The following is a 23,242-nucleotide window of genomic DNA, read 5'->3' on the forward strand; positions in this document are numbered from 1 at the left end:
CTTTACTAGATGTATTAGTGAATACATACTCCCAAGTAAGCACATATACGATTAAGAATCAGAAGCTCTTCTTTTAGGAGCAAAACCTGCTATGTCTCAGAGCGCTTATTCCACCAAACCTCGCCTGATAGGATTCATATTTAGCCCATTTCTTCTAACTTCAGGTGCCCCCCTACCCTACCCTTCCCCCCCCCCCAACCCGCATCTATCCGCATGAAAAATAAATTCGCGGGCATCTCCGGCGAAGGGAAACCCTACGATTTGAATATCCATACTTTATTCTAGCTAACTTTATGGATGAGTGATGCAAAATCTGCAGCGAACATATTAATCCCACACACACACCCCCTTTTTTTTTTACCTGAGGGGCTAAAGGGAAAATGCGGGGAAGGGGAAGTGGGGGGGGGAGAGGTTAATCCGGCGAAAGGGAGCGCTGGGAATATGCTTCGCTGTCAGGTTAAAGAGGAGGAGAAATCGCGGTGGGCAAAGGAAAAGCAACGCTCGCCGCCCTTCATAAATCACCGGAGACAGCGAGCACCGCTTTTTTACACATCCCACTGCGACCTGCATGGCGGGAAGCTGCCTGCCCCAGAGCGGATTGTGGACCTCAGCTCCCTCCCTCAAGCAAGCTGGCGTGAGGACAGCCCTAGTCCGCCACTTCTGGAGAGCGCCAGGTTGCGAGGGTTTTAGGGATACCGGCGGTAGGGACAAGGCGAAGAGCGGCCTAGTGGTCGCCACGATAAACACGAGCGCCTAACTTCTCTCCCCGCCTGACTCGCCTCTCTCACCTGCCGAACTGAGGCGCCGGGGGCGGCCAGCTCTCGTCGGATGCTTTGCTCCCGAAGGTCTCGACAACTGACACGGGAGTCAACCTGAGTGGGGAAACGACAACCGGGCCGGAGACGTCGCTTGCACAGCCTTGCCCCGTAGCGCTGAGGAGACGCTCCGATGGGCCGCGGCGGCGAGCTGTTTCCCTCAGGGGGCTCGCTAGATTTGCGGCAGCGCCGCGTCCGCTGACAGATCCGCAATATGGCGGCACCCTTTGAGATTTTTTTTTTTCTCCCTATCACAGCGGTTGGCGCCTCCGTCTTGCCACGGAGCATGCGCGGACGGAGAGGGAAGCATGCGTGCTTTGGCGGGATGAAGCTGCGCCTCCGAAGTATCTCTGTGGAAACGGGAGTTGGAAAGTTGGGATGGGGGGGGGAAGGGAGAGAGAGAGACGAAGAGGTGGGGTCGTTTGGCTGCCGCGAGCGGCTTCAGAATCAAATGGGGGGTCACGTGGTAGGTGGTGACAGTAAACGGTCTCTGGTTAGCCTTTTTGAAAAAGCAGGGGATGCGATGGGTTCAAAGTCCTTGCTCCCTTTTGAGACTTTATTTTATGGCCCGGCCAACCCAAGGCGTCGGTCCCGTTCGTTTTAGAGCGAGTTTTAAGAAAAAGAAGTGTAAAGTCTCCCTTAACAGAGACTTGGTTGTCTTCTACGCTTTTGCACGAAATCTTATACCTCTTTTATGTATATTATAGTTTCTAATTAATGGCCTGTATCCTGTTAATGGCCATTCGCAAAACAAATCGCTGCAGTAGGAACAAATATTTTTGCATTGGTACGAAAACCAACAGTAATTATGGAGCAGTAATTATGGAGTGAGAGGAAAGACTAGTTTCCCATTCATGGAAACTCAATGGATGACTTTGGGTCTCTCTCTCTCTCTCTCCCTCCCTCCCTCCCTCCCTCTCTCTCTCTCTCTCTCTCTCTCTCACACACACACACACACACACACTGCTTTTTACCACTCCTTCAGAAACAAAATATTTTGCCTTAACAGTGCTGTTGCCTTGCCTCCTAATCTTCCTTTGGTTATCTTGTTCTTTCTTCGATTTAGTCTAGATGCTATTAGTAGTCTTCCCCCCCCCCCCATTAACTGTTTTTGGGAGGTCCTGGGTTTGTAATTTCTCTTATCACAAATTAAGAGTCTGTTACTCAGCAAAAGATGAAAAATCAAATTGCCCAATTGTACCATTCAGAATAGCTAATCAAAGACAGGTATGCTTTCTGACAAATATTTTTAGATATGTGCAAAATTGGCTGCTATGTGTTATGCTGGAGGTTTACAAATTTTTTTTATAATTTATTGTCCTGAATAAATATTAGTTTGTGTGCAAAATATACTAAAAATTCACTACTATTAAGTATTAAACCTGAGGAAAGATGAAACAAGACTTTAGCACCAAGTCTGTCCTATTGACTATATTTTTCCTATTAGAATATTGCTGATATTTTCAGCAACACTCTAAATTCAGATGAAGTTTTATGTACCCTGATTTGATCTATCAGGTAATTTAGCTCTACCATCTAGAAATATTGCCTATATTATTAAAGAACAATTATCTAATGCTGCTGTCTCAAACTTTGGGATTGTGGGTAAGATGGAAACTGTGTCTGTGGTTTCCTTTCTCAACTTCTCTGGCCTTGAATAGAGACTAAGTGTTCTTTCTTTGAAGATGCAATCTTAGTCACATCTTCATTATAGCCTACTGGTGCATACTAAATACTGTACTTCAGGAGGAGATTTAGTGGCCTCTAGATTTGAGAGGGGCTTTAAGTCCTATCAGCTCTTGTTTGAATGTGTACTAGCAAGCAATTGTGGGAACATTCATTCAGAACAATTGGAGGACATCAGTTTGCCATTTGAGTCATTGTCTACCTTTAACCCCCATGGGGGGAATTTTAATGAATTTAGAGGGTTTAGGCAGAAATAATTTGACAAAAGCTTTTTAAGGGATTTATTATTTTTACAATAGCCTCCCATTGATAATCCATTAATACTTTCCAAAAACATAGCATATGGTCTCTGGGTCTTTTTAAAATACACTTAGTTTGATTTTTGACTTGCTTTGTGAATCTAAGCCACTGTCCCTTGTTAGCTGTGGTTTGTGGATATCATGTTGCATAAATCCAGCCACTTGTGGATTGCTCAGTAAACTACAATTAAGCAAAATGTTGCATTGTCTGTTATTTGAATCATACTATTATGATTTGTAAACCATAGTTCACCTTGGCATATAAACCCACCTCATTGTGGCTTTTTCACCATGATGTGATTAAGCAACCTGTAAATTAAATCTATGCAGACAAGTATATTTCTAACTTCTCCACAGAAACATTTCTAGAGGCTAATTGTACAATAAATTGGGAGATTCAATAGTTAAGAACGGGATATTTGTATTTATTTATTTATGGGCTAGTGTTTTGCAGAAAGCAGGGAGCAAAAGGAAAAAGCACTCTGCTCACCTCTGTGGGCTTTTGATCTTATTTGATTAATAAGATAGTAAAAAAACATAAAAGTAGTAATTATGCTTGGAAGACAATGATATGTGTATATTCTGAATGATAGTTAAGATTAGCAAATGTATTTTTACTATATATATAATATTCCTGCTATGAATTCCATAAACAAATAGGACTTGTCTACACAGATCTCATCTCTGATCTATCACCTGGGGACAGGCTGATATCTTTAAAAGAAAAAGAAAAAAGGAAACTAGTGAGTGTCTCTTCCACGAACAAGGAAGACAAGGTTTTTTTAAAAAAATATTTGCAGTCCTCATTTCACTATATATAGGTAGAAGAGCAGGCATTGCTTGTGGGCAGAGTTAAGTGTATCATCAGCTTAGAGACTTTACATTCCTACAAACAGTCCAAGTCCAATCCCTTCTGAATTCCGTTGACCCTCCTCTGGCACCAATTTATTGCTGAACTTTAGTTGGCCAGATTCTTGTACATAGGCTTGAATGAATCTGTGCTGCAACTTTATGAATGGTCCTGATTCTTTGCGCCTGACAATATATACTCTTTTGGAATGGAATGATACTACAATATTTTCAAATCACTGATCTGGTAAATGTTCCCAGATTTCTGTTTATTCTCAATTTCTCTTAAATCAATATGGACTTTTAAGCATAGGTGTAATTCTCCTGTTCAGTTTAAAATAATAAGAACATTTTGTCTTTTGTTTATTATAGATCATCATTTTCTAGACAGGTTTACAAGGTAATGCAACATATCAAAAAGTACCATTCATTTGTCATATAACTTTGGCTAGCCTGCTATTTAAAATAATATTTATCTACTCTCTCAGGCTAAACAAATCTCTTAAATCAATATAACAGATTTACAATTGTGGATATAGTAGATAATATAAATTGTCTTGTATGTCTACACACCGTGCACTGTTTGTTTCATAAAGCTTTAAAATTACAACCATATAAACATAATAATCTAAAGTCAATAAATGCTTTCGAAATGTAGCAGATAAGGAAATAAGTGGCACAACTGCAGCAGCAATTTCATTCACTATATGAACTAACATTGGCTATGAAATGTAGAACATTTTGTAAAGCTAAGATGTGCAGATAGGATGACTGATGCAAAAGAGAACACAGTTTTGTCCCTTTCTCTGTAAAATAGATGATTTTAATAGCTTGTTATGAGCATCGAACAATCCTTCCTTGATTTCACAAATATACACAAAAATAAGCAGAGGATTAGTTTCTGTAGATATGTCGGAACAGCTCATTCTGTTTCTGAAATAGAGTGGTCAATATTTTCTAGCTCATAATGCTGAGTTTCTGGCAAACATCATTTCCAGTTTCTAATCAATTACTTTCTTCCGAAAAAATCTTTTGTGATTTCTCTCATTGGGTATAGGGATTTCTAATTAGGGGAATTCTGAAGAGGAGGGGTGAGAATTGACAAAAAGATGCCAATTTATTAGTGTTGATGGGCAGGGGGGTGGAGAGATTTCATCTGCCCTTAGCCAATATGTCTTGACTTTCAATGGATGCTTCTGGATGAAACATTCATTTTACCTGATTAAAAGAATTGTATAGTGGGCACCCAAACAACACTTTCCATTTCTAATGTCAGACCTGGAAGCCATCTGTCTACCTTTGTGCCTTCAGGCCTGCCACAAATCCTACTGTGGGAAATTGGGAGGGGGGATTGCATAGAGGGAAGAAGATATGTAGTTAAAATAAAATTCTTTATAGGAAGTCAAGGCCATGGTGCCCTGCAGCTGTGTTGAGAAGAATGAGGAGGTATCTTCTGTTCAAGACAGTACCTGATTGGATGTGTGGTGGACATGTGGGAGAGGGGCAAGGTCTTGAACTTTTTTGGGGTGTGGAAAACCAAGAAGCTCTCAGATTCAGGTTTTCCCAGATGTGCCAATATGACATCTCTAATAAAAGTTAGCTTTGAGGAACTTCAAGCCTCGGAGTTTGATTTCGTTGGGGGTGTTACTTGGAACCCTGACATCTAACACACTTGTGTGCTTTTTTTCCACAGGATGCAAGGGAATTGCCACAAGAAGGGAGACAGAGAGAAGGTACAGAATGCTTTTGGATTGATAGTCATCATCTATCTGGAAGCATCCAGCTTCACTGGATGTTGCAGTTGCTCACATGCAAACCACTGATGTTAATTTTTTCAACAAATAAAATCTCAAAAATTAACCTAATGAGGCCTTTGCAGGTCAGGAGCTGGATTCAGGTGTTAACCTAAATAACAGTTTTTATGAATCTTGGCTTTTACTCAGTCATGGAATTATCTGGTTTAAAAGTCACTCTGGTTAAGATCAAATGTTACACTAAGTGCAAACCAAACAGACTGCATTATGGCTTAACACAATTTTTCCACTAGGCATAACAAGCTGGAGAATTGTACAACTGCTAGTGCTAATATACTGTATTTAGTGAGGGCAAGATTGGGAAAGACTGGCTTACCCAATTTTTTAATTGTTGCTACTGTTGGCTTAATGCAATATATGGATATATACGCACACAAAGCCATCAGTTTTAAGACAAGTCACTTTGTATTATTGGTTTCTGTTTCGATTTTATTTGTATTGTTCTGTTACATGGATAACACAGCCAATTTTGGCTCCACCTACATCAATAATTAGATTGATCTATTTTCACTTTCCCTTGCCTTTCTTCATTTGTTTGCCTGCTTAAATATCTTGGTTGAGGATGCCCACATTTGTCTGGAGTTAGGCATTCTTCAATAAAATGTAGTTTACTTCCTCTCAGCAGTGGACAGAAGAAAAATGAGGTGTTCATTAGCTAACAATAACATTTGAGAAGATTGCAAATGGTGGGCACTTGGCAACTGGTCATAAGTGCAGTTTGTCAAGTATTCATATCACAATTATGTGAAAGGATGGGTGGGTGAGTGCAATGTTTTACAACAACAGGAAGTGCTTTACAGACAATAAAGAACACTACCTGTAGCTCCAAATAGTAGTTGTTGAAGAATGGTGGCCTTGTTTTATGTTTGTGGGTTTTCCTTTGGCAGTTAATTGTGAAGTAAACTGCCTTAAATTGATATTTTTGACAGATTGAACAAGATATTTCTCAGATATGAATTTCTTGAACTGGGGGATATATTTAATATTTTAGTGCTTAACTTTTATCTGAGCTCCAGCTTCCAAGTAAATGCCAGCTGGAGTATAGTCAGTCACAAAATATTTTTGGCTGTTTCTTATGTATCCCCTTATTAGCCTTCTGAGATATTATCATCCCAGTCTATCTTTGTCTGTGGAAGACAGAGTAAACAAGATGCAATCTAAAAATAAATTATTATTCAGTAGTTGCCCATGAAGGTGTCTTAGGCATATTGATGTTCATCTTAAACATGATCTGCATGCCCCACAATTGTCCTATGCAGTTGCTGAGTAAAATTGTATGAAAATGTGGAACTAAAAGCTTTGCTTAGCCAAGCCATAACTTGATTCCAAATCTGCATAGCAAAATGCAATGGTTCTGTCAGATAGCCAGAGAAAAGGCTTTTGTAATCATGCTATACATAATAGAGATTGTTGCAAAATAATGAACTGATAAATGGACCTTCCTTGCACAAATAAAGTTAAGATATGTTAGCTAAACATACCAGCCTACTACTCATTAGTTCTTTACTTTTATTATTTGAATATGTATCAAAAATTTTATTACACCAAGTCAATAGGAAAACTGCAGATAGAAGCAAGGGACACACAATTTCTTTAATCTAGTCTGTAGGCTCGCCCTAAATTGCATTGATTATGACAAATGCATTGGAATGGCCAAGCAATCTCTCTAGATATCTCTATTTGAAAAGAAGAGTTTTTGCTTCTGGGCTGAGGTCTTACACTTTGAATGATAATAGTAGTAGTCACAATAGCTACTAATTTAACTACTAATAGCTACTAATTTAGAAAAGAATGGAAGGATAATACACTTCCAAAGTAAAAGACAACTTGCATATAAATTATGTATATAGATGCAAATTGGAAATTCTTCCCATAATTCAGTAATGAATTTTACTGAACTCCACCTCTAAGTAGCCTAGATAGCATGATTTATTGTGAGGGATAATAAGCATTGCAGCACAGCATCTGGAGTTGTTGCTAAATGTTCATGTAATTAAATACAATACTTGCTTGCATCAGAATGGGAAAGATTGTTTCCAGATAACCTGTTCTGTTTGTTTTCCAAATTTGAATGAGCAAGTACTCTTTGTCTTTGGAACAGATTTGGACCAAATTGCTTTTTGAACATGTGCTGCTAGTAACAGTAACTCAATTAAGCAGAACATAATCATTCATCAACAATGAAAGGATGTCTATGGTGATTCTCAGTCATCCAGATCAGCGGTCACCAACTGGTGGTCCGTGGACCACTGGTGGTCCATGAGAAAATTTTGGTGGTCCACAGAAAAATTATTTGCATTTTTTATATTGCCCTAAATCAGGGGACCTCAAACTACGGCCCCTGGGTGGGTACATGCAATGAACATTTGTGTTACTGCAGAGAATCTCCTCCTTCGGGGTCTTTTTGTGCGGGTCAGAGGGGGGCAGAAATTCCAACTTGGGGTCTGCTTCGGCCTCCTGGTGCAGGGTTTTGGGCAAAGGCAGGAGGGAAGTACCGCTGGTGGCGAAGAGCCAGAGGACCTTGTTCCAGTGGGACTGCATCATGGCCTGGAACTGGCTGGCCATCTCAGCCCGCTGAGCCCCCAGGCACTAATACCTGGCCTTGCACTCCCGCAGGTCTTCCCTCTGCTTGGAAAGCCTATGCTCGTAGTCCTCAGTGAGATGCTTCTGCTGAGTCTCCTCCTCAGTTCGATCCAATTTGAACTGAGCCAGCTATTTTGCCAACTCTTTCTCTGGTGGCTGCTTAGCTCCAACAACTGCTTCCTGTTGGGGCCCTAAGGAGCCCGGGCAGGCAGGCGAGGAGGGGCTGGGAGGGGAGGGGTGAGTAGAGGCTGGCAAGGCACTTCTCAACATGAGTGACATTGAGTTGGCCATGCCCACCCAGTCACATGACCACCTAGCCACGCCCACCCAGCCGGTCATTAGGCAGATCATATTAGTGGTGCGCAGGATTTAAAATTATGAATGTAGTGGTCCCTGAGGTCCGAAAGGTTGGTGACCCCTGATCCAGATCATGGTTGTCCCAAAGGTGCTTTTTCAAGAGGCAACTGGACTTTCTTGTCTTTCTTTGAAAATGTTTCATTTATCATCCACAAAGCTGCTTCAGGTCTGACTGGATGGTGGGGAATGGAAGGATTTATTTTCCTTGCAGACAGCTGGTCATTTGCATGTGTTTAGAACAGGGGTGTCAAACTCATTCACATTGACATGCATGTGCTGCTCTTTTGCGCTTTGTCTATAGTGAAGCTTTGTGCCGAGGAAGGTCCATGCTTTCTCCTTCCCTCCTCTGGCTGCTCCGTCTCAGCTTTCGCAGACAACCATCCACCAGGGCTGGAGGCTCCCTTGTGGGGCGCGATCGAACTTCCAACCCCAATGGCACTCCAGCTCTGGTGGATGGTTGTCTGTGAAAGCTGAGGCAGCAGTCCCTCACTGTGTGATTCTTCCAACTCAGGATGAAAGGAGGACACTTGGAGCTTCTTTTCTGATACCAGTCACACATATGCACCCCTGCACACACGATTGGGTGGTACAGGCTAGTCTTATTCTCCTAAAGTCTGACTGGGCTGACTCGCCCCGTGACAGGCAGGAGCCGCCCGGCCAGGAGGGCAAAGCTCCCGTGAAGCCAGCAGCAGTATGGGCAGCCGCTCTGTGGCCAGTACAGCATCCACCACGGACGAGAAGTGTGCCAGCAGCAGCAGGGCCAGCAGGCAGGGCATGCGGGGGCCAGGGCACAGTGAGAGCTTGGCCAGCAGGCGCCACAAGAGCAGCAGCAGGATAGCAGTAAGTTGTGCAGCAGCAGCATGGACAGTGCAGGGAGCCTCTCCTGCCACAGCCTGTTGGCCTGGCTGAAGAGCAGCCCAGCTCGGGCACCACCAACCCCCAGCAGCAGCAGGCCCAGCAGCCAGTCCTTGGAGCTGGCGATGGTGGTGGCTTCTGAAATCAATCCGGGGAAGAACAGACGGCTTCTTCCCTTTCAGCCCCTTCTGCATTCGCCAAAAGAGCCAAGCGGCTCTTTCACTTAACTGTGGCAAGAAAGATTGTAAAATGAGGCAAAACTCACTTAACAAATGTCTCATTTAACAACATAAATTTTGGGCTCAATTGACTCAAAAGTCAAGGACTACCTGTACTGCCTTAGCCATGAAAGCCAGCTGGGTGACTCTCTCTCAGCGCAACTTGCCTCGCAGGATTGTTGTGGGGAAAATAGGAGGAGAAAGGGGTGCCGTATCAGATATGTTCGTTGCTTTGAGTTATTTATAAAAATAATAAAGGCGGAATATAAACAAACACTTAGCCAGGAACTTGTGTTAGTTATGGAATTTATTTTTCCATAACTAACACAAGTTCCTGGGTAAGTGCAAATCTAATATTCTTTCTCTGTCCACACTTAGTAACTGTAATTTAGCTTTTTACATATATGTTCTGCATGATAATTTTTCTTTTCATATGGTCTCTAGGATTAAATTTGCTATCTTCTCTCTTCCATTTTTGGAGACATCAGGGTAGTAAATAAGGTAATTTTATGCTGACATGTGATAGTGAATTCACTGACAGGGAGAAGGGATTGTTGGGGCAATATGTTGGAAAAGTATCTTCTTATGACAAACGTTGAAGCAGGAGCATTTGACATTAAGTATTATGCATATACTTACATATTAACAACCCACATTATGTTGCTCCCTTCCTTGATTTACTCTGCCCTCTACTGGTGTAAAATTGCATATGCTAATTTAATTGAAATTACAAAATAAAAAAAATCCCTGCATTGATAGGTTATCCAAATATCCAAAACTACAAAGTAATGGATCTCGAACGGAAATACAAATCTGTTAATCATGACACTTAGACCACTTTTAGAAATAGAAAAAAAACATATAAAATCCATTTAGTACCTAAGTTAGAACTTTAAGACATGGTTAGACATTTGTTTAAATATATTTAATAAAACAAATCACTGTTGCGCTGTTACACATTCCCCAAATCCCTAACTAAACCAAAAGGGAGCCGAGGATCAGCCGGGTAAACAGAGCATGCGCGATTCCCAGCCCAAGCGCTCGCTCTGCCCGCGTTCTTCCTAGCATGGGTGCCCCAGAAAGCTTCATTTCCGTAATTCGCGTAATCCGTCTCCCAAAGCGAGGGAATCTCGCGCATTTCGCGGCCCCTCTGACGTCGGCAGCGTAAACACCTATGAGAATAGCAGCCGTGCATTCCGGTTGGATGAACGGACCGACCTTTGGATTTCGGCAAGTAATAAGCGGAAGTCGCTCGCGCTTGCCTTTTCCGCTGGCTTTGGGGATTCGCCGTCGCCTGCCGTTACAGCATGGCCACCTCAGGCAGTTTCCGTCTTCTCTTTCGAGCCGCGCCGTCTTCTTGCTGGCGGCTCCTGGAGGCTCCTTTCCGGAACGGCAGTAGCTGGAATAACGCGGCCCGCCTTGGCTCTTGCCGGTCCTTCCACGCGGCGACGGGGCTCAGGTAGGAGCTCCGTCCTTTCTCTTCGCCAAGTCAACCTTCCCGGCCGGAGCTGGAAGTGGGGCGACGGGTGTCTCTCAGGGGTCGCTCTCCTCTCCTCTCGTTCCTAGGGGGTTAACAGCTCCAAATGAGGGGGAAATCCCGGGATTGGCTGGTGGAAGAAAAGCGTAAAGCAGTACCTGGGCTAGGTTAGGCCGGCTCGGAGGTCACAGCAAATGCCGACCGTGACTTTGGACACGGTCACCCACGCAATATTGTTGTACCTGGGCTGCGACAACGGCTTTGTGTAATGTGACCCCGGGGTTGTGCGAGTGCGGCCCCTGAGGTCAATTTATACATTGTTCGAGCCCAGATAAACCGTGGTTCTGTTAACCATACAAGGGCCGGCGCAATGTGTAACATGTTCACACTGGTGCAATAGGACTGGGTGTTTTGTTAATATGGTTTATTGGGTTAGGGATTTTCTGTCTTCACTGTGAATTGTATTGTGTTGGGGGGGGGAGCACTGAGGGAGCTCAACCAATCTCATTGTACATATGTTGTGCATTGACAAGATTTGAATTTGAATTTGTCTAATCTGGAAGAGGATCTGCCTGTTTGTGACTTTGGCTTTAAATAGCATACTTTCACTTAGATGTGTTTGTTTATGAATTAGCAAAGTGTATAAGGATATAATATGAAAACCTACTAACTCTGCTCGTCAGTAAGCTGCAATGAACTGTGCCATGGCCTAAAGTTTCATAGGTGTAGAGTTTCATCTTAGGAAATGCCTACTTGTTCCATATGTGAAAGTTGGATGATGTAAACAAAATAATTGCTTGTGTAACATTGCTAGCCTTTATTTTTCGAGAGTTAAAGGTGAAGCAAAGCAAACTATAGTTTTATGGGGCCTTGGTGCTCTCTGAGCTTGCTTGTTTTCTTGCAGATGTTTCATTACCCAAACTAGGTAACATCATTGGTGCTAGTCATTGTTACTGCAAGAAAACAGGCAAGCTCCGAGAGCACCAAGGACCCCTCATGTCAACCCTGAGCTACAAATGTTCTCCTTTATTAGTAATTATGGTTTCTCAATGTAAACACAATTCAGTCAACAAATATGAATCCCACACATGATATGAAGCAAGCCTAGAAGTCTTGTGCTCACGTGGCCACAAGATCCATCTTGTTCTTTTAAACTGGATTGCTGAAATTGGACTTCAAATGAGGGAAGAAAAGATCAAGTGAAAACTTGCCACTACAGTATTGCAAGATTACTCCTATGGTTGTGTAATCACTCCCTGGCAGTTGCACTTTCTTTTTGCAAAGTAGAGAAAAACATTCTCTAAGCATTCCAGATCTGCTCTGGAATATCCTCCAGTCCTATACACATGAAAAGAATACAAGTTCTGCAGATTGGATCCCACCCATGTTGATACAGTAGTGCATATTTTGTATTTGTGCAAGATTTCTGCTTCATTCAGGTTATTTGGACTTAAAAAGAGCCATAGTAGTTAGAATGCAGTATTGCAGGCTAACTAACTGCTCACTACCAGTTCAATTCTGACCGGCTCAAGGTTGACTCAGCCTTCCATTCTTCTGAGGTTGGTAAAATGAGGACCCAGATTGTTGGGGGCAAAATGCTGACTCTTAACTGCTTAGAGAGGGTTATAAAGTACTATTAAGTGATATATAAGTCTAGGTTCTATTGCTGTTATAGTTGTTTAGGAATAGAATAGAATAGAAAATAGAATAATAGCATAGCATAGCATAGCATAGCATAGCATAGCATAGCATAGCATAGCATAGCATAGCATAGCATAGCATAGCATAGCATAGCATAGCATAGCATAGCATAGCATAGCATAGCATAGCATAGCATAGCATAGCATAGCATAGCATAGCATAGCATAGCATAGCATAGCATAGCATAGCATAGCATAGCATAGCATAGCATAGCATAGCATAGCATAGCATAGCATAGCATAGCATAGCATAGCATAGAATAGAATTTTTTATTGGCCAAGTGTGATTGGACACACAAGGAATTTGTTGGTGCATATGCTCTCAGTGTACATAAAAGAAAATATATGTTCAAGAATCATAAGGTACAACACTTAATGATAGTCATAGGGTACAAATAAGCAATCAGGAAACAATATCAATATAAATCATAAGGATACAAGCAACAAAATTACAGTCATACAGTCATAAGTGGAAGGAGATGGGTGGTGGGAAGGATGAGAAGATTAATAGTAGTGCAGACTTAGTAAATAGTTTGACAGTGTTGAGGGAATTATTTGTTTAGCAGAGTGATGACATTTGGGAAAAAACTGTTCTTGTGTCTAGTTCTTCTGGTGTGCAGTGCTCTATAGCGTCGTTTTGAGACTAGGAGTTGAAACAGTTTATGTCCAGCCCCCTTTTTGACTCAGGCAGTATACAGGTCCTCAATGAAAAGCAGGTTAGTAGCAATTGTTTTTTCTGCAGTTCTTTGATTAAATAATTTGATTATTTAAAGTGCCAAAACAGGAAAACGAAGTCAAAGACTGACATCCCAGAGGGCTTTAGTTCCCTTAGGTAGCTATTTAATCAACTGCTGGCATTTTGCTGGGATACACTATTCACACAATTTGACAATCAAGCAGTGACTGCTACTCCTCTGCCACTAATAATGACTGGAAAGATGATGGGGGATTATCTGTCCAGAGTCATGAATTTGAGATGGCTATATATATATACATTGAAATAATAAATTAAACATTATCAGCATATGCATTTGTATGCACTTAAATATATTTGAGATCAGAAAGCTAAGTAAAATAAAGTATCCTTCAAATTAAAACTTGAGTCTGGTTAACAGTGTAGGTGTACCTGTGCGCTCTTGGGAACAACACTATTGCCGCCTAAACTTTTTTTATTTTCTGGTTTAGTCTTCATTCCTGAGATTTCTCATTCAAATAGCATTCAATTTCAAGCTTTGTTACCGTTTTCAAGATGAGTCATTGTGGTCAGTTATTCTCCTACATTCTATGAGCAAATAATAAATAAATAAATAAATAAATAAATAAATAAATAAATAAATAAATAAATAAAAATTGCCTAAACAGGCATTCAATAGCCTGAATCCAGCATATCCAGAAAGAAAATCCAACCAGTACTGGTCAAACCAGTTGGTTCAAACGAAGAGAAATGATTCCACAGGCGATCATTTTTCTTAGAGATTAGAGATCATTTTCAGGAGATTTAAAGAACTGAAGGAAGAACATGCAGCTTTTCAGTGGCACCAGAGATACTGTGGAACAGCCCCCCCAGGAATGATCATGCTATAGCCTCCTCCTTACTGATGTTCTGAAAATTACTAAAAAAAACCTTATGGATGTTCTAGAAATTATTAAAAGTTTCAAAGAGCCCCCCCCATCTCTAATTTCTGTTTTGTATTGTTTGTATTATGCCTGGTTTATGCTGTTTTATTTTTAATAGTTTGTACTAAGGATGTTTTAAATGGTTTTTATATTATATAAACTACTGAAGGCCTTTGATTGCTATAAGGTATGAATATGAAAAATACATGATTATAGGTGCTGTGGAAATACTCAGTCTCTAACTTCTGAGCTGAGTGGTTTTTCTGATAGAGGAATTGAAGCAGAATTGAAGCAGAATTGAAATAATTCAACTGTTCAAAGTTCAAAGTTGTGATACTTTCATTTTAGTTATTTTGCCTTATTGTTTCTTCAACTTAATCCACCTATACAATAAATACAGATTTATTAATCTTGGCATTTCTTTGCCACTCTAAATGGTCATAGTGCGTACCAATCTGTATCTAACATAAATTATACTTGTTATTGTGATGAGATGACTTATGAAGTGACATCTTGGCAATTATGATTGCCATCTTAGTTACACAAGCAAGGAATCTATATAGACATAGATTGTATAGCAGCCGCGGTGTGAAGTGGTTAGAATGCAATATTGCAGGCTGACTCTGACCACTGCCAGGAGTTCGATCCTTAGTGGCTCAAGGTTAATCATCCTTCTGAGGTTGGTAAAAGGAGAAGTCAGATTGTTTGGGGCAATATGCTGACTCTGTAAACTGCTTAGTGCTTTAAAGCACTATGAAGCGGTGTATAAATCTAAGTGCTATTGCTAAGTGCTCTACATACACACACACACACACACACACACACACACACACACACACACACACACTGCATAGGAATAATAAGGAATAAATGTGATTTTGTCTTTAATCAATGTTCCACAGCATCCTCTCTTAAGAATGAATATACAAGGCAGGCTAATTTTGATTGGGAAAATGGTCCTGCAAGTACACAGACACCAAGTCTTTACAGAACTTTAAGATTAAAAACCAGCACCTTAAATTGGTCCTTTAAACCATAATCAAAAAGACTCTCAGCAGCTTACAGAGAATTTAATAGAAGAATTCAAACATTCAAAGTAGCATATAAAACCCCATAAGAATTTAACAAACGACAGCAACAACAGCAAACAGTACCAGACAAAAACATTATAGTGGGGGCAGGGACAAAAAGAAATAAGGATAGCATCCTAAAATCAGGGGAAGGTTCTCTGAAACAATTTCGTCTTCATCAAGATGATGTTTTGAAAGTAGTTGAAGACAAAGTTGTTTCTGAAAGCCTTTCCCTGATTGTATGATGCTGTCTTCATTTCCCCTCCTCCCTCTTTCTCCTCCCGCCCTAATTCCTCTTATATGAGATTTGAATTGAGTTGGGTTTTGGAGTTGGCTTTATTGTTATTGGTATTTAAGACTGAGGACAGTTCCATTATAGCATTTGTTTGGAGATTTTATTTTGTTTCTGTTGAATGTCATTGAGAGGATTATCGTGTATAAGACAGGAAGCCATATACGTTTTCTAAATAAATATATTTAGTCTCCGTAAACCAATATTTACTGTATTGAAAAACAATTTTGTAAAAAGTTGGATTAAAAGAAAACAATAAGGTACTGAATTTTTTTTTCAGCTCGGAAGAGAAAGTTACAGTGCACTTTATAAATCGTGACGGTGATAAATTAACAGCCAAAGGAAAGGTTGGAGATTCACTTCTAGATGTTGTGATAGATAATAATCTAGACATAGATGGATTTGGTAAGTAAATATATTTCCTTTCCTATAAGAAATTTAAGTTGATTTAAAAAAAAAAAAGAATTGAAACTCTGTGACTTGTGATTCAAAGTTAACCACTTCTAAACAAAAGCAGTAGTATAAGTTTTTTTATTTTTTGCTAAAATTAGGAAAAAAGAATAATGTTGGTTTGCGTAACTCTTCCACAGCTATGTGTTTGTTCTGGCATCAGTCACTATTAGTGAATTGTAGTTTATTCTTCTACATGTACTCTTTGATTTACAACCACAACTGAGTCTGCAATATTGGTTTTAAGTCGTTGCAGTCTTTAAGCAAGATGCCCACTTGCTCAACAACCACAATACCGGCTCTCCCCTTTGTGGTAATTAAGTGGATGGAGTGAAAGAGCTCCCTGCCAAAGCGGGGCAGGCAGCTCCCCTCTGTGCACAGAACTGCTGCATGTGGCCAGATGGATTTTACCCACGTGAGGCAAAATCAGTCTGACAGGCTGGCTCCAAATACCCATACTGTAAGCACTGTGTGCCAAAATCCCACTTGGCTCTCACCAAGGACTTTTTCAGCCAACATCTTTGAGAGCAACCAAATGCTTAGTGGGGAGGGACTCTGCCCCACGCGGGATAAAATCAATCTGGCAGGCAGCCCCTTTGCTCCCAAATAAAGGGTTGAAAAAGTTCCATCCCTAAAGCAGACATTTTTCCATTGACTTTCTGGAAAAACTGACAGGAAAGATTTCAAATGATGATCATGGAAGCTTGCCAAACTGTCATAGTTGCAAATGGACTGCTAAAAGGTCATTATTGCAAGTCACATGACCGCAGGGGTGCTGCAATAGCAGTAACTTCGGGCATTTGTTCTTAGTCTCTTTGTTCAGCATCATCATAATTTTGAATGGTCGTTGAATGATCATTGAGCTGGATTTATACATTGTGTTAAACCATATTCTTATCATAATTTTTGGACAGGACATGGGAGCAAATTTTAAAATAATTGTAGCACATCAGCAAACATTTATAGATGTAATCATAAGGATTCCACAAGTAACCCTAAGCCAAAAGCAAACAGACTGTATTATGACTTAAATAAAATATGTGACTCACATATAGTGATTTTTCTCTTTATATTGCTATCTTTGCTATACCATTTAACCTGCCACCTTCTTTGGCCTCAGACATGTGATGCTTCTGGTTTTGGTTTCTTTGAAGCCCAAGAATTCTCTAACGGATTGCACTGAGTCTAGTATCACTTTCTGAAATGTGTTTATTCAAAAATATTTTAATACAGCCTTTTTCAGAGAGTTATGGAAGTTTGCAACATTTAGGCAGTACAACAGCAAACATTTTAAAAGGTAGATAAATTGTGATTAACAGAACTAAACATGTCAGGATTGAGGGATAGCCAATTTGGTATTTCCCAGAAAGCAAAAAATTAGCCTCAAAGACTAATTTGCATATGTTAACACACATATGTTAACAATGATATGGCATCTTAAAACAGACCTCATACTTTTTAAAATTCCAGATACAGAAAGTAAAATAGAAAAGTTTAGTATTATCCACATTTAAAATTCTCAGTCCTGTTTAACAAATGATCAATTACATTGGTAATGCCCAGAAAAGCAAATGTGGTCTGTTTCAGCTTTTTTGTATCACTAGGGGGCATAGCAGGCACACAAATAATACGTTGACATTTAAGGCTTTAAATATTTGCCTGCTTGATGAAATCCTTCTGATTTTTAGCATAATTCTTGTTCAATTAAAAGATGCTATCGCTGTTACAACACTATTGCTCATGTTGTATCTTTTTTATTTTGACTTTATAGCTGTAGTTATCTGTATTATAGGCATAGATATATCTCCTGCCTGCATTAACCTGATCTGTCATTACTAATTGATGATGCCTATGATGCTTCATACTATATCTTTAAATTATATGGTACAAATATTGTAACTACCTTCTTCAACCTTATGTCCTCAGATGTGTTGAATTAAAATTGTCCTGATTTGTGTTGCAACTTTCATAGCACTTTAAACTTATTGTTTGCCATAATGGCTGTGAAATGTTAATTGTCAGGAAGCGATAGCATCAGTCCTTCCATTCACTCTCCCCACTTTATATACTCCCAGGTTTCTGGTACGGAGGTGATTGTCTCACATTAATGTATGGGATCATGTTGTTGATGTTGAATGATGAACACAAAATGATGTTGAAAGGTAATGAATTAAATGTGTACCTAATTTAACTTTAGGTGCATGTGAAGGAACACTTGCCTGCTCTACATGTCACTTAATCTTTGAAGACCATGTATTTGAAAAATTAGATGCAATTACAGATGAAGAAATGGATATGCTGGACCTTGCCTATGGCTTGACAGAAAAGTAAGATGAAATCAACATTAACTTGTTGAGAATATCTTCACTGTTTTTATTCAATTGATCACGTCCTGCTTAGATCAAGGACAAGCAGTGTCTATCTGCCCATGGAAATTCCTCTTGATAGATATCATGCTCCCTTTTCCATCTGTTCTTTAATAATTTTTTCAGATTTTAAAAGAGATTTATTTATTTATACATCAGATTTGGAGACCACCCATCTCAGTGACAAAGTGATTCTGGGTGGTATACAATTAAAAATATAAAAATCATAAATTCGGGATTGTTTTATTTATTAAAATATTCCTGCACTGCATATAGGCTTATGAGCATTTGTAGAGAATGGTGTACAGCTGCAGTCCAGAGTTCTGTTTAAATGTGGTCCCTGTTTAGAAAACGAAAATGCCCTCGGATAATAGGGAGCGGAGGGGGGAGTGCTGTAAAATGCGGTATGAATTACCATAACTTCATTAACACTTTATGATTGAACATACTCACTGTACCTGTCATTAATGGACATTTTGGTAGAATATTTTCTACCACTTTCAAAATTCAAATTTTCAAATGTGCCCAGTAGCTAGTGTGTTTGTTATCCTTGCTGATGTTACAATCTACTTTTTATCTGTAAAGTATTATCGGTTATCAAGTCAGGAGAGGATTGAACATTTTTGCATCAAAAAGTTAAAAGAATAAAGAGTTAATTACAATATATGTTAAAAAGATTGGATGTAGGGAATTTAAAGTTTACCTTTTCTCTCCTAGCTAAAAATATGCAAAGAAGTGAATCTGCAAAACAAACTGAATTATCTAAATTAGTCTTTTCCGGTCAAGGCTCTTTCCAGATACAGGTGCTTCAGCTCCCAGCCAATGTGATTACTGTTTAGAATTTTGGGTCTTTAAACCTGTACACTTGGAGGGTGCCAAGTTGGGAAAGATTGGCTTAAGGCTAAATATATACTCTATAGTCTTTTCAGTTTTTTGTCCTTGCATATAACACTGAGTAGATTTTAGCTTCTTATCCTCCACCAATATATTTTTACAGTGCCATTGAAACTTCGAACAGTCACTAAGCGCATGGTTTGAAGTTGAGGATTACCTATAATTGTAATATTACAGTAGTAGAATGTTATAATATTGTCATTCATACAATATGCTTTTTCCCTTCTATAGATCACGTTTGGGCTGTCAAATTTGCTTGAAGAAATATATGAACAATATGACTGTCCGAGTGCCTGAAGCTGTTGCTGATGCCCGACAGTGTATAGATATGAGCAAGAACCCATAAAATAATGCTGTAGGGTATGCTTCATGATATTAAAAATATTTTACTACTTATTTCTAATTTTTAAAGAAATTGAAATACTCATCCTTTGATTATCTATGTTAAAGTATGATTTTTACAAAATTACAGTTAGCCTTATTTTGAGAGGATAAAACAAGAAGATATTTAGAAGAGACCCGTGGAGTGATAGAAACATAATAAAATACAGTTAAAGAGCAGGTGGTTTTTTAAGGAAATTGCTTCTTTTATTTTCATTTAATAATGCATCATTACTGCTGCTGCATTCATGTTTTCCCAAAGTAATTACATGCTTGGTTTGCGGTAGCTGAGAATAAAAGTCACCTTTTAAATTGTATTTTTCATACTGAAGTACAGAAAATACATTTAGCAGAAAGTATATCACTAGTGATATTAGTCACTATTAGCTGATCAGTTTTGGCACAAATTAATTATAAGATTTTGTAATTGTACAAAATTCTATTGAATCTCGTAGGAGTTGCATATTCATAGTTGTATGCCATGTTGTGATCAACATGTCAGAAGCATTTCCAAAGGTTTTTTTTAATTGGAAATCCTGCATAAATACGATAATATTTTAAGGAAGTTGCATGGACAAATATGCATTTCTGGTTTTGTGGTACGCTTCATTTCATGAACAGATGTCTTATTCCCAAAATGATAGAAATATTCTCCCTAATAGAAAATAGAAAAAAGAAGGAGCCTTATATTCCATTGTGATGGGGCTTTAAATCAAATGTTCCCACTTCCTCTTCTATCCACAGATTAAAACTGGCAACAAAGTAGACAGCACAATTAAAATTTTAAAATAAAAATGCCCTTTAGTACAGTACTTCAACTCCCAGAATTCCCCAGCTGTCCGTCAGGCTTAAAGTTGCCAAGGTTGGAGACCCCTGTTCTGGTACAAATAGCAACATTCAGGTGAGCTCTGGTGCGAGAACATCAGAAACTGAGAAGGGGCTTTTCTCAGTTACTGCCCATCTCATATCTGTCAGCTCAGACACCTGAATGAGGGGCTCAGATTACTTCAGAATGTAGACAACTGGGAGATGCAACAGGCATTCCTTTGGATACCCTGGTCCAAAGCCATGTAGGAAATTTCTTACATAGAAATACTAAAGCCATGGTATTTCTTACATAGATCTTTTGAGTCTTCCATCTTTTGAAGTTTTTCATATATGCTGAACCATGGGCCTTCAGACTACATAGGATATTAATTTGTAGCGTATGGCATGTTATATAAAAGAATATGATTTAAGTTATTTCCAGTATGCACCAAGCCATTGAAAATTAAATGAGCTAAGGACCTCTGACCTCTGTCAGTCTATAAGAGCTAAATAGTCATATGGATTACAATGAGTCCTTTGGAAACAGAAGAAAGGGGGGGAGGAAAGAAGGAAGGAAGGTATGATTTCAGTCCTCTGTTCTTTAAATGCATTTGGAAAGTAGGGAAGAAATTAATATTATGTAAATGTCTTACATTTTGTTGAAAAAAAATCTTCATGGACACTGGATATTTTGATTCATCTTCATCGACCATTGAAAACAACAGTGCTATGAAATGACAAGTGTAAACAAACTTCACTGTCAAGGTGATCTGTGCTTTCTTTAAAAAATGTTTCTTGAAATTAGCTGGTATGAAAAACTAGGTAGAGTCAACATTTAATATTAATTTTGTACCTATCTTATAAATATTGATTATTTAAACTGCTGATGCAGTACTTAGCATTTTTCAGAATCTGAAAATAAACTTTGTATCTAGTTTTCTAAGCTCCTTCTTTGTGAGCAGATGTCTTTCATTTTCTGAATATTAACAATTGTCAGGAAATCATCTTTGACTAGAAGAAAGAGTTTTCTTGAAACAAATATAAATGGTTAAAGCAACGGATATCTTCTTAGCCTTCAGGCTTTTATTTTCCCCCATAATAATATTCATGGGAGATAGGTTGGGTTGCAAAAGAATGGTTGGTCCAGAATCAGCTGGAGAGCTTTCAGGGCTAACAGCTGGTCCAGCCCTAGTCTTAGTCTCCTATATTTGAAATAAATGTATTTTGGTGCATAACATTTGAACAATAAAATATAAATACAATGATCCTTTCCTACACAAAGTTATATTATGTTTGTCCTTATTACGTTGGCGTAGCAAAAAAGTTTCTGTACTGAGTCTAACTGGCAAAGGAAAGCCATCACTCATTAACTTTTTCTGTGAATGTGCTTTGATTTTTCAATTATGAAGTTTTTGCAAAATAGATTTGAGAGCACCATTGTGTCTTCTACTACAGCTTAGTACATCTGGCTTTAATAGAAAAGCCAAAGCTGCATTCCTGGACTGTTGGCCATGTTTTATGTTTCTTTTATCAACTGTAGATTTAAAGTGGAAGAAAAATTCACTCATAGATTCAAGAGTCCATAGGACAACTTAGAACATTTTTTCATTACTGATAACTTTACTTGCATGAGATGGGAGATAGAAATGATTAACATTTCAATTCTAATACCTGCTTGCTCTGTGTATTGTGACAATAGTTTAGATCCTAAAGAGTTACTCATCAATTTTTTAGGCACTGGCTATTGCCAAAGACCATTGCATCTAATTCTGGGAACAGTGGGAGACCATATCTGGATACACTGTCCTTTGGAGAAATGCCATTTGAATAATCAGAAGAAACGTTTGTTTTAATATCTAGTGTTTAAAAATATTGTTTCTGATTAAAAAAATATTCTATCAGCTAAATCTGCACCACATTTTATATATCTGTTTTGGGGGATTCTCGTGTTTTTAAATTAATGATGCTTCCTGTTTTGACGATTGTCTTTTGAATTGGTAGTTTGTAATACGTGCATAATTTGAAGGATCACAGATTCATTTTGGAAAAACAAAGTATTAGCTTGAGCAGGTTTAAATGCCAAAATGTGTATCAGCTGTTAAATCTGGCTGAGAAACAAGTTCAGGACATTACTCTTGGTCAATTTTGCAGGGATTATATGACTTCTTTTATTAGAAAGATTTAAGGATTATCTTCTGCTTTGGTGTATACTGAAAACAGTCAACGGAAGTTAATATATGAATAAAATACGATTACAGTTAAATATTAAAAGCATCTAAGAAAAGATTAGTGAGATTTACCAAATGTGTCTCCAAAGGGAATGCTTATACTGAAACAGCAGAGGAGATGGTCCTCTCTTGTATGCCAGAAAAGCCGCCCTGAGACTTCGGAGAGGGGCGGCATACAAATTGAATTAATTAATTAATTAATTAATTAAAAAATTAATCTTTGACAATGGGATCCAATTCAAAAGGGCATCTTCTGTAGACCTTAACAACTGGATAGGCTGTAATAAATTTGATCTTTTGAGAACAGTTCTGTGATCCCATTAGGTTAACAACAACACTTGGTTAAATACAGTTGGTTGATTGGATTGTGCAAACATAGTCATTATCAATGAACCTATTCTAGTACCTTGCTAGTTGGCACACTGAAGAGCATTCCACAAACTGCACTATTTTGCTGCAATTTCCACGAATTACAACCAAGGGG

At 39.0% G+C, this 23,242-nt stretch overlaps 2 protein-coding genes and 1 long non-coding RNA gene across 4 annotated transcripts in view; 2 read left to right on the forward strand and 1 right to left on the reverse strand.

Moving 5' to 3' along the window:
- RDX (radixin) overlaps nt 1–1,310 on the reverse strand; it is a 32,400-nt gene extending 31,090 nt beyond the window's left edge. For both annotated transcript variants that reach the window (XM_087894661.1, XM_034409687.3), the window contains exon 1: nt 789–1,310. The gene's annotated coding sequence lies outside the window, so the exon portion shown is untranslated. The remainder of the gene's footprint in view (nt 1–788) is intronic.
- Nucleotides 1,311–1,395: 85 nt separating this feature from the next.
- On the forward strand, nt 1,396–5,509 carry LOC148113299 (uncharacterized). The gene is made up of 2 exons (XR_015734383.1): nt 1,396–1,602; nt 3,476–5,509. It is a non-coding gene; the product is annotated as an uncharacterized LOC148113299 (long non-coding RNA).
- Nucleotides 5,510–10,499: 4,990 nt separating this feature from the next.
- Nucleotides 10,500–21,811, forward strand: FDX1 (ferredoxin 1). The gene is made up of 4 exons (XM_034409721.3): nt 10,500–10,935; nt 15,913–16,037; nt 18,280–18,409; nt 19,574–21,811. The coding sequence occupies exons 1-4, from the start codon at nt 10,784–10,786 to the stop codon at nt 19,686–19,688; spliced, it is 522 nt and encodes a 173-aa protein (XP_034265612.1). The 5' UTR covers nt 10,500–10,783; the 3' UTR covers nt 19,689–21,811.
- Nucleotides 21,812–23,242: the final 1,431 nt, after the last annotated feature.

This window comes from Pantherophis guttatus, chromosome 5 (assembly GCF_059756535.1).
Source record: "Pantherophis guttatus breed Tessera chromosome 5, ASM5975653v1, whole genome shotgun sequence".
Lineage (NCBI taxonomy): Eukaryota > Metazoa > Chordata > Lepidosauria > Squamata > Colubridae > Pantherophis > Pantherophis guttatus.

Coding starts and splice junctions, on each gene's coding strand:
- FDX1 (XM_034409721.3), top strand. CDS start 10,784: ATGGCCACCTCAGGCAGTTTCCGTCTTCTCTTTCGAGCCGCGCCGTCT. Junction 10,936..15,912: donor CACGCGGCGACGGGGCTCAG/GTAGGAGCTCCG, acceptor TTTTTTTTTCAG/CTCGGAAGAGAAAGTTACAG. Junction 18,410..19,573: donor GCCTATGGCTTGACAGAAAA/GTAAGATGAAAT, acceptor TCCCTTCTATAG/ATCACGTTTGGGCTGTCAAA.